Raw genomic sequence first — 11,108 nt, 5'->3', positions numbered from 1 at the left:
TCCATTTAACCATGTTATTTTTTTATTTATTTTATTTTTTTTCCGATTAAGTGGAGCCCAAGACAAAATTGTTATTCAACTTGTCTAGTTGATCACAAATGGTAATTGGTAATTTCACTGTCTGCATAGCATATGCTGGGATAGAGGAGGTAACAGACCGAACAAGAGTGGACCGTCCAACAAAAGATAACGAATTCACTTTTCAAGTAGAAAGTCGAGCTTGAATCTTTTCTACCAAGCCTTTGTAGGTGGTTTTAGTGATGTGATAATGAATGAGTAGAACTCTCAAATACTTCTCCAAACCATTAGTTAGAAGAGAACCACAGATGCAACTAAGATCAAGAACCAATGCCGTACAGAATATTAATAGATTAGTTCAGTTTTGTATCGAAACTTAAAAAAAAAAAAATAAAAAAAAAACCCTTATTTGAAACTAACCGACCAATTTTTTCCGGGTCAAACCAAGTTCGGTTTCAGTTTTCGGTCCATTCTGCCACCCGTACCCAAAAAAATTTGATCCTTTTGGATTTTGGTTATTTTTTTCCTCAATAGTTTCAGGATAAAGCAGTGAAAATCTGCCTCATAATAATTATGTAAATTATATTTCAGTCCTTTTTTACTGGACCTTAAAATGCACAGAATATACTTGTCCTCACAACAGCAGCAACTAAATGCTTGATTAGTCAGAGAGACTCGGATACTTGTTCTCACATCCGCACGGAACTAATCTCAAAACCAAACACATTAGGAAAATGCTCGTAAATGACACTAACTGTAGCGAATGGTCTCATCATATCTATAGCATCTTCCCTTGGTATTGATATGTTATCAATACAATCGATATTGTCTTATTATACCGGTAGCAAATGGTCTCTTTGACAGGGAGAAGGACTTATACAGAACGGGTTTTTGAAAAATCTACTTGCTTACGCGATCCTTTTGTTTTCTAGTTTGCTTGTACTTTTAGTTTGAGCAAACGATAGACCAAACATTACAAAACTAATAACTCTTAGTAGAGCGAAAACAGTTTTCTATGAGATGGAAATGAAGACTATTAGCTCCACAAAAAGTTTGTGAATAAGTGACTATTTTATAATGAGCAAAGAATATCCGTCCTTTTGCTAACATGACGTCCTGTATCTTGTAATACATTGTTAAGTGCAAATTTTTCTTTACATGACAATGTATTATTAGATTGAGACATCACGTTGCAGTGAACCTATTTTATGTAAGTTGTTCTCCTTGAAAAAATGTAAATTAATAGACGGTATATATCATGAATTGTTAGCATTTGCTACAGTAAAAGAGAATTTTGAAAAAATATATTCGATTAGGTCAAGGGTTCACGATAATTTATCAACCAAAAGCCCCAAGATCAGTCCGAGTAGTGAAAGGAGGCATGAGAATAAATTAGAACTTGGTTAAGTCAAAGGTTCGATTACAAACACATCTCTCTTTATATACAAAAGAAAAACAACCTTTATTTATTTTTCTATTTCCCATTTTTGGCAGTGTTGCTTTCTATACTCTCAAAGAATCTATATGTCATCCAGATTTGTTGACATTACAACTGATGGCAAACCATGATTATCCACTTCTTTCGGAAGCTGAGAAAATTTACAGAGGCATTTCAACACTCCCCTTACCACAAATCTGACTTCCATACCAACAACGGTTTCAAACATATAAAGTGGCTTACTTTGCATAAACTTTCATAATTTAGGGCCGAAAGTAGCGTTCTATATTTTAGTCCAGATACACCATAAAATAATATATATATATATACACGCCCAACAATACAACCTATATAGGAAATAGGTCCTATCCAACCCCCTCCCATGAAAAAAGCACAGAAATCCGATCTCATATGATCCTCAAGAGTCTTGTATGCTGCCAGTGCATCTCCGAGATGTCGTGCCGCCATGAAAAATTTGCCTTCAAAGGGAGGCATTTTTCCAGTATATGTGGCTGTGCAAGGACCTTGATCACAAGGTTGGCATGTACAACAGGAGTATAAAAGTCAACCGAGAACTCACTAGATGCTGTTCACTAACTTCTCAAATTTCTGGGCAATTGCATGATGCTTCCTACTATTGTACAATTGGATTAGCGACCCAATTGCGTTGCATATCATCTCGTTCTTCGGATTCCCGGTGGATTTATTATTCTCAAGTTCAGCTTGACTACTTGTCTCTCCAAGTGACGAGCATAGCACCTTGAACCAGTCTTCGAGGAACGAGGCTTTCTGTATCCGCAGAAAGAAAATGAGTCCAAGAAAATGGACAGATCAGCAAACATGAACATATGCACACATGACCATTTTCTTCATCTCCGAAATGAAAACTGTTATTATGGTTCACTTGGTCACTTCGTGAAAATGATCTAAGGTATGACACGGTAAAATCTTTTTCTACAATAAAACTCGTGGATAAGTAACCATGAATGTTATACTGGGCCAAGTTAATTCAATGTACGTGTAAGAAACACTTACTTTTACAAGGAAATCTTTGATGGGTTCATGATCGGAACTTGAAGTGAGGATAAGAACATGCAGCACGGTTGAGGTCAACTGAACCAGACAGAAGAAAAAAACTATTAAACACATCATATAACCCAAACAGATGCACATTAAGCCAAAATGCACTATTTCAACCAATATTAATACATAACTGCTCAGGTGCATTACGTACCTGGTTTTCAAGTGCAACCCTATATTTGAAATTTGATGGTGATGCAATTCGGTCTGAACTTTGATTCTCTAATATATGCATAAGACCCTGGATGACATCGGAGAAGGATTCTCCATAATCTACAACAAACCAAAAGGCTTCTCTTTTAGTTTCCAGATTATATGAAGCAATGATTTAAAAGATTCTCATACAAAACATAACGAGCAAGATTTTCTTGATCAAGAATGCATCCAGAAGATGTCAGTCAACTAATCGAACCGATAACAGTAAAAAATGAACTTTGGTGGAGACCAATGTTTTAAAAGGCCCGCCTCAGGGCATGCCTAGGCGCCTTGTGAGGCTGGGCTTGAGGGTTGCCGCCTCTGTTTTGAGGGAGTGGGCGGAAGGCGCCGCCGGAGCAGCTTAGGCGCGCCTCAGGGGATTTTTTTTATTTATTTATTTTTGTTCTTTTACTCCCAAAGTTAATGTTTTAAAAGGCTCGCCTCAGGGCGCGCCTAGGAGCCCTGTGAAGCTGGCCTTGAGGGTTGCCGCCTCTGTTTTGAGGGAGTGGGTGGAAGGCAGCGTCGGAGCCGCCTAGGCGCGCCTCAGGGGATTTTTTTATTTTTTTTTTGTTTTTTAACTCCCAAACCCAAAATTTGGGTAGGGTTTTAATTGCCTCATACCTCTTCCTTGCACTATCATCTCGTTGCCTTTTTTTCTTATTTTTATTTTTTTATATAATGGATGTGTGTGCTGTCTCCATGCATTGTTATATGTGTGCTCAATGTGCTTTTCATCCTTTATTATATATATAATAAAATATAATATATGTATATATGTGTGTATATGTATTTATAATATATGTGTGTGCTCAGGGTGATTATTGATTAATAATCTTCTTTTTTTTTTAATGTATATATGTGTACGCTCAGTGTATATAGTAAAAAATTTAGGTCCCGTGAGGCTTTGCCTCACGCCTAGGCTGGGCTATCCCTCGGACACCTCGCCCACGCCTCACGCTTTTAATACATTGGTGGAGACTGACAGCTGGCATATAACATTGTGAAGTTACAAGGCAACCATGACATAGAAACAAGGGTAAATCCAACTACATACCAAATACTGATGCTGGCACGGCCAAAGCAGAAGCAGCTTGAATCCTGATCTTAAAGTTGGAAGAATCGCGTAATAGTAGTAAAAGAATACTAAACACAGACGAAGCCCTGTCAGAAAACAATGCATAGTTAGCTTTTTTTTAGTTATGATTTATGAGCTTACTTTCGTACTTTAGGAGAATGCGGAGAAAACAAGCTATTATCGTGTACACTAGTAAAATATTGGGCATTTCAACCTAATACATCAATAAATTGATTTCCAACAGGAAAAAAAAAACATCATAACCATGCCAGCATAAGATTCAAACTATACCAATCCATGTCTCGCAGTCTTAATGTCTCATTCAGAAATAGGTTGCTTAAAGCATGACAAACATTCCATTGGACCTGTTAGATGCACAGTAAAATTAGAGTTGAAAACAGAAGATAATAATGAGGATACAGTCTCATCCATTCCACTCAAATTAGAATAAAATCTCAGCAAGTTAGAACTGTCAGGATGATACCTTAACATTACCAGTCGTAACACAAGAAATAAATGCCTGAACGACCCTCTCTAGCCAACGCGAATCTCCCAAAGAAGCTGGATGGCATGATATTGATACATCTCTTTGACTTCCTTCCCTGTAATTGCTTGATGATATTTTGTCAGGTTTAGTGCTCTTTATTGGCATACCATTATTGTCTACTATCCTGTCACTATTGCTTCTATATTTGATAGATCTTGAAAGATTCCCTAGAGCCCTTACAGCATTTGATTTAATCTGATTGTAGAAACGAAAAAAAAAAAAACTCAGAACTGTGAGATATACATAAATTATCGATGACTATAAATGAGCAGACACTATAAATTCTTTACATCTAAGTATCTAACTGATAACTTGGCTTATTATCATCATATTCAACTAACATATAGAAAGGAGGAAAAAACGAAATGACTTGACTTATTAACATATCCAACCTTATCTCCATCCTTAGTCAGACGCAAAGCGCACTCGGTTAATAATGTGAATAATTTAGAGATTTCAGGATAGCCTATATAAAAATGAAAAAAGAAAAAGAAAAAAGAACAATAGAAAGAAGATTAGTAGTTTGAATAATCAATGATACAGTGTAAATACCATTGATATATCACGCTTCTAAATTAAGCTCACCTCCAGATTGTTTCAAGGCAAAATCATCAATACAATGACGGATAGAATCACATATGTTTGCCAGAGCCCAAGAAGCAGTTATTCGCACCTGAAATAAGAATTATATGAAAGGTTTTGACTGCTTAAGAAGTAAAATGAAATACGAATCTTAATAAATAGAAAATATAATTAGATAGACAGGAAAATACCGAGATCAGGGGATCACGAGTGTTAATCTCCACAGCATGAACAAACTTATCAAGGATCTCTGCACTATATAATTTAAGTTCTTAATGAATCTCTGTCAAAGGTTCTCGAACAAAGCATATAATTGGTAGACGACGAAGTCGATAACAGATAAAAGAACTCGGAGAATCATTCAATGCCATTAAAAACAAGTCAAAATCACCTTTGAGAAACTTGAGGAAACATTGATATGACTCCAATGGCTCGACAAGCAGCTGACCTAACCGAAGGCACATCATCACTTACGGCAGCACGAACCTAAAAGGATTTGTACGTATAACCGATAAGAAAAAAAGCTTTCTATTCCATTACAAAAAACAGAGAGGTTACAGTATAGCACCAGTGATTAGTTACAAGAAAACTTACAGAAGAAGAAAGAATGAAGTCTTGTTCTTCCTTCGACAATGAGAAGAATACAGAAGAAGTTATACCCGCAAAACATGTAACAGAGGCTGCTCTCACCTTCAAGGAAATTTATAAGGTTCAGAACAGTAGATAAAAACGCAAAAAGATAATCTCTACATTTGGTATATTACCCCACTTGGGAAAAAGTCAAACGTTTATAACAACTAACCACTGCAGAAGGATGGTGAAGAATCAGAGCCATATGTTTCTCAATTGTCTCACACCACTGCTCTGTTCCAGATTGACATGATGTGGGTTCATCTGAGTTCTCTGGTTCATAAAAAGGGGCAGATGAAACTTTTTTCATCCTTATGCAGTCAGAAATAAATGGAGCATCAAGTAATTTATCATCTAAAGGGTCTTCAGTTCCTTTAAATCCAGATATTGCCCGTAGACATTCATCCAAAACCTGATAATTGCCATCAAGGATCATTATACGTATATGTCCGCGAGGGGAAAAAATCAATTACATGAATATGACCTAAAAATACCATTTTGTAAGGTCTCGCTTGTTTCTAATGTACAACAAACTCAACAAAAATTAATATTATTTATTCACTTTTTGGAGAGGAAAAATAACTGATATTAAAGGACTCTTACTTTAATAGCAGCTGTAATGACTTTTTCCCCAATAAATCCAACAAAATTTCTAGTATTGCCTTTATATCCTGTAGGAACTTCAGGAATAGCTGCCCTCAAAACACCATAAACAATGGTGGAAATTTGTTCCCAACAGGAAAACATTATGCTTGGGTAATTATGGGACACAGCCCTAAGCGCCTACAAGAAACAATATAAGCCTTAAATATAATCACCACATGCGTCAAAATAGCCACACTCCTTTAAGAAAAGAAAAAAGTGCATAGAAGAAAAGACACTACTATAAAAACCACAAGCATTTCACGACAGTTGATGGCATGCTACATGCTTGCCCAGAAAAGAATCAGCACTGCTGCAAAACCTGATTATCATAAATCAATTACCAGAAGAGCCTCAAAGCATATTGTTGGGTTGCTAACTTGTTCTGAAAATTGAAACAGTGTAGAGAGAACACCTGACTTCTTTTTAGCATCGACAAAATCTGGAGAAAGGCACGGAAATGAGACAAAGTGGAAAGGCACAGAAATGAGACAAAGTGTGACGATTTGCAATAGGATGGTGTAGCTTAAGAATTAGCAAACATGAGCACCAGTAAAGTTAATCAGTTATGCTATCAATATTAAGCTCACCATTAGATATCTCTGCCAGAAGCATTTCTTTAATTTGCAGTGAAGAAGGTGAGATATTCAGAGCGGTTGTCAAGCAACTAATAGAAGAAGCCTAATCAACGAGATAAAAATAGTTAAGATATAACAGTGGAGAAGGGCAGGCAATGCAGATATTACCCTTTACCTGAAAAAGAAATAGAAAAAAAAGGACAACTAACCAGCAGACCAGTCTGATCACTTTTGAATGGAAACCCATTTTTCATCCTTTCTTGTAGAGATGTAAAAACTGTTGGCAACAACTCTCCAGGCATTCTTGAATATCTGTAAAATGATCATTGACAGGAAATATAAGTACAAAAGATTTTTCTCAAAAAAGAGTAGGGAGTAACATCATATATCGTTTTGTTGTGTACACAAGTGTCTAATAAAATAAATAAAATGCTATTATGAAGAATCCATATTCATAGCGCGCCACTTTTCCTATCCTCGTTGCAATAAACAAAGAATATTGTTTGAAATCAAGATTTGCGGAGTCAGATCCTAAAGTAAAGGAGGTGACTTACTCACCCAAAAGTAAGGGAAGTTGGTAAGGGAAAGATTCAAACCCAAAAAGGCCATAAAGGCAAAATAAAATGCTATTAAAGCTGTAAGCCAAATTGCCCAATTTCAGAATTGAATTAAAAAGTACACACTGAATAGTTCTAACAGGAGGTTTTTGGAATCTGAATACAGCTTAAGAGAAACATAAGATGATACAAATGGTTTGAACACCAAATCACATTTAAACAAAACCAAAGAAAAGAAGCAAATCATTAACAATTACAAAAAATTTGGGGGAGAACTCATACGGTGTAGATGATATCAATAGCATGAGAATCTTGAACAGGGATGCCATCAGTCTACTATGAGTTTCACGTTGAATTAAGTATAAAATACCTACACCAGATACATCATAAAAATTGTGACATCATGAGAATAAGTTACTTGAACATGTAAAAGTAATATTATTGCAGCGAAAGTATGAATTTGTGCGGCATAGTGGCTTTCACATACCTGTATGAAGCTGCATTAGTATATGTCCAAGGGAACTTGAAAGCGATGTGAAAGATCCACGTTTAGAAGATTCCTTGAACTCTGCTACCTGCAGAAAAACAGATGACGGGCCATCCAACATTGCTTCCAGGGTTGATGCAGAAGCAAGCCGTGCCTAGCCACAATAGAAAAGCACATGTCAGCTAGAAGCACCACTGAACATAGATTATTATATAACCATTGGAGTATGTATGAAAGTTGTGAAAATGAGAAAACAAATTGCCATGAACCATAGCAGAAGTACAAAGATATTTTACATAAACCCAGGGTCTAGATTCAAATAATTCACCAAAAGCAAGTGCAGTGTCTAAATCTAATCAGTAACAACAGTTAATGATACCTTTAGATAAGGATCAAATAGCAAGCATGTCATTAGTGTTGCTTCATATTTCCTGTAATTCAGAATTAACAGGAAAAACTGAGTTTGGTGGTGGAGGATCAAGTATACAAAATTATCTATTCGGGAATAGGAGAAAGTGGGATGCTTTACCTAGGTTGTAGTACATCACTGGTTGGCAATAGCAGCGTCCATTGGCTAGTAAATGATTTGGAATCAGCTTGACAAAGATCCTTCACCAAATTAACAAAGAAAAGAAGTAAGTGTGCAAACAGTAAAAGATTTCATTGTCAAAATACAGCATCCCGATTTCTCCATACATAATGGATAATGTCATTGTGTTAAGATGTTGTCACTTGTCACCATCTTGTTAGATTTCATAATATTAACAGGTACTCCAGTTAACAAAATCAACTCAAAGAGCGAGGTAATCAATATAGCTACTTACTCCAGCCAGAGGGCCAGATCACATAACATTTGCTTAACATTTTCCTTCGGCCAGAACTTTTAACAAGTAAAGAAATATTGCTTTTCCAAAAGGATTGGTGGGATTCCGTAGCTTCAAGAAGACAATAAATTTTTAAAACAAAAGCAGCTACTTTTTGCTCAGCCATATTATCCACTGCTTCAATCGAAGCCTAAGATTTAATCACTGTCATTAATCACTTAAGATTTAAAACAACGTTAATCACTTAATACTAAACTTTTTTCTTCTAGCTAGCTTACACCGCAAGATTTAATTGGATGCCGTGATGTAAATTAGTATTTCCTCCTTTAAGTAAAATAAGAGAGCTAAGATCTATGGGAGGTGAGATTCTAAGGCAGGGCACATCCTATTCTGTAGCCTATTATTGACATTGAGATAAAAAGAAGTGAATACTAAAAAGACAAAAAAACTGAAAAAAGCTTTAATAACTTTGACATTAGGAAAAAGTATAAGAATCAAAAAATTGCAAAACTTACCTGTATACAAACAGTGGCAGCTACTCGGACTTTTGATTTCTGAATGTTGTCAGTGTCTTTAATTGATCCATCACTGTCACTGTAATCTGAATCTGACAATGCAAACTCATTTGCGGAAGATTCATGGTCCGATAAACTTTGAGAACCTTGAGCTCCACTCTTCTTCATATTTGAATTGTCCCTTTGGCGCAGGTGTGGAGGCCTATATGGAGTACGATCCGTCTTTTTAGAATCTTCCAAACCCAACTTAAGGCTTGCTAAAGTAAGTTCTTTTTCCTTTTGACCAATTGCTGAACAGGTATGTTGGGTTCTACTATTAATGCCATAGGAAAAGAACATTCGCAAAGCAGCCACAAAACTTGACACCTGAAAAGGATAATCAGATCCAGTAGGTGTGAATATGATGGTTGAAGACAAAACTCTATCAGAACCAGGCTATAAGTTTATTATAATTGCAGTAAACAAAAGCATCAACTTACATGGTCAGAAAGCGAACACTTACGATCTGCGACAGTCAAATGCAGACAATGCAGAAGAGATAAATAAAACCTGCAGCAGCACAAATGGCGTACCATTGCCAATATATATAAGGATGAGAAATTCGTTTATAAAATGTCGAAGCAAGCAATAGTAGAGATTGTTGGAATACCTGGACATAAATGCGTCTTCCACAAGCTGGCTTTTAGTTGCCAAGCCATCCATCACTTTCCTAAAAACCTAGGTGAGAGCAAAACTGCGTCAGCATCACATATACATACATACACATACACAGAATTACAAGCGTCAAAAAAATTATCGGACCTCGATTGTTGATCCCCAGATGTCCAATGGCAAGGTTAAACCAACTCTGGAGATTGCCTCTCCAAGCATAGTAAATGCAAGTGTCTGAACTTCCCATAAGCTACAATATCGAGGCACCGGCATTCTCTTCCCAGCTTCAAGAACCGAGCTTTGGTTGCAAACTGAGCTCAACTCTGCATGAGAGCTCTCAATGATGCGCAGCAGGAACTTCACCAGCTGAACCTCCTCCCCCGTCGTGCATTTCCTCTGATACGCGCTCATAACACGTCTAAAGATAACGAATTTACAAATTACAATCGAATTCACAATCAGAACGCAAATTTTCTGGAAATGGAACCGGAAACCAGAGGAGTTGAGCATACCTTAGAGTCTGTAGAGCTTCCATAACCGGCGTGAAGGACGAAGAGCCGATGAACGAGCGAATCATTTTGTTGAAAGCGTCGAGGATCAGAGTCCAAGAAGCTGAATTGATCTCGAGCGGAACACGATGGGAGATATCATGGATCTGAATCAAAACGACAACAATTTTCAAAATTTTCAGAGAAAAAACGAAGAAGCAAAGTAGCAGAGCCAAATTCTCAGTCGAATACATACCAAGTGCGTTATGTGAGTGAACGAGGGAGTCAGGTCTTCGCCGCCGTGAGACTTTGTGGTGACGAGATCCATGATGAAGAGCAAATCGGAGGTGACTTCCAGCGGAGGTAGGTCGTGGGCGGCGGAGAGGAGAGTGTGGGAGTGGGAGAAGATGGAATGGTTGAGGAGCTCGGGGATTGGAGTGCGCAGAGGAGTTGTTAGGGTTTCGTCCCTCACTGTTAGAAACGCCGTCCTCCACCACCGTACTGGCGATGACGACGGTGATGCCGCTGCCGCCATTTCAGAGCTTGGCTTCTCAGCCCTTCCAATTCCAACCCACTTTCAGTTAGTCGTATCGGACACTGTCCAAACTGATTCGGTTGGACAAGAGAGACCCGGTCCATTGGGCCCAAAAGACTAGATGCTGGGCCCATTTGGAATATTCATATATGGGCTTAAAATATGCCCCCGTCTAATGGCGAAGGTTAGTCCACTTGCTTTTGATTCAATTCTAGAATCGGAGAAACTTTTGCAAGTGGTTTGTAACTCAGTTGGTTAAGAGCATT

General features: G+C 37.4%; 1 protein-coding gene across 2 annotated transcripts; it reads right to left on the bottom strand.

The window, feature by feature from the left end:
• Positions 1 to 1,680: 1,680 nt before the first annotated feature.
• On the bottom strand, positions 1,681 to 10,885 carry LOC103950747. 2 transcript variants are annotated; one of them, XM_009361977.2, is made up of 26 exons: positions 10,564 to 10,885; positions 10,332 to 10,474; positions 9,970 to 10,237; positions 9,818 to 9,885; positions 9,648 to 9,717; positions 9,169 to 9,534; positions 8,359 to 8,438; positions 8,209 to 8,260; positions 7,830 to 7,983; positions 7,625 to 7,712; positions 6,995 to 7,097; positions 6,798 to 6,888; positions 6,552 to 6,649; positions 6,169 to 6,348; positions 5,738 to 5,977; positions 5,530 to 5,625; positions 5,327 to 5,421; positions 5,127 to 5,190; positions 4,939 to 5,026; positions 4,746 to 4,819; positions 4,291 to 4,548; positions 4,098 to 4,171; positions 3,786 to 3,892; positions 2,691 to 2,809; positions 2,492 to 2,569; positions 1,681 to 2,245 (listed from the first exon to the last, which is right to left on the bottom strand). In XM_009361977.2, exons 1-26 carry the CDS (start codon positions 10,840 to 10,842, stop codon positions 2,036 to 2,038), a joined length of 3,543 nt encoding a protein of 1,180 aa, XP_009360252.2. In that variant the 5' UTR covers positions 10,843 to 10,885; the 3' UTR covers positions 1,681 to 2,035. The 2 variants fall into 2 exon arrangements, with proteins under 2 accessions (XP_009360252.2, XP_048445342.1); XM_048589385.1 differs by lacking the exon at positions 6,169 to 6,348.
• Between the last annotated feature and the right edge of the window lie 223 nt (positions 10,886 to 11,108).

This window comes from the organism of the source record quoted next, unplaced genomic scaffold, assembly GCF_019419815.1.
Source record: "Pyrus x bretschneideri cultivar Hongxiangsu unplaced genomic scaffold, Pyrus_bretschneideri_v1 Contig3, whole genome shotgun sequence".
In the NCBI taxonomy this organism is placed as follows: Eukaryota; Viridiplantae; Streptophyta; class Magnoliopsida; order Rosales; family Rosaceae; genus Pyrus; species Pyrus x bretschneideri.
Note: the sequence above shows the minus strand (reverse complement) of the source record. Positions and strands in the feature narration are given on the sequence as shown.

Excerpts from the sequence above, each read along its gene's own strand:
- LOC103950747 (XM_009361977.2), bottom strand. The coding sequence starts at position 10,842 with ATGGCGGCAGCGGCATCACCGTCGTCATCGCCAGTACGGTGGTGGAGG. Across the intron at positions 9,535-9,647 it reads AGTGTTCGCTTTCTGACCAT|GTGTCAAGTTTTGTGGCTGC; the intron begins GTAAGTTGATGC and ends TATCCTTTTCAG. Across the intron at positions 4,820-4,938 it reads TGCCTTGAAACAATCTGGAG|GCTATCCTGAAATCTCTAAA; the intron begins GTGAGCTTAATT and ends ATTTTTATATAG.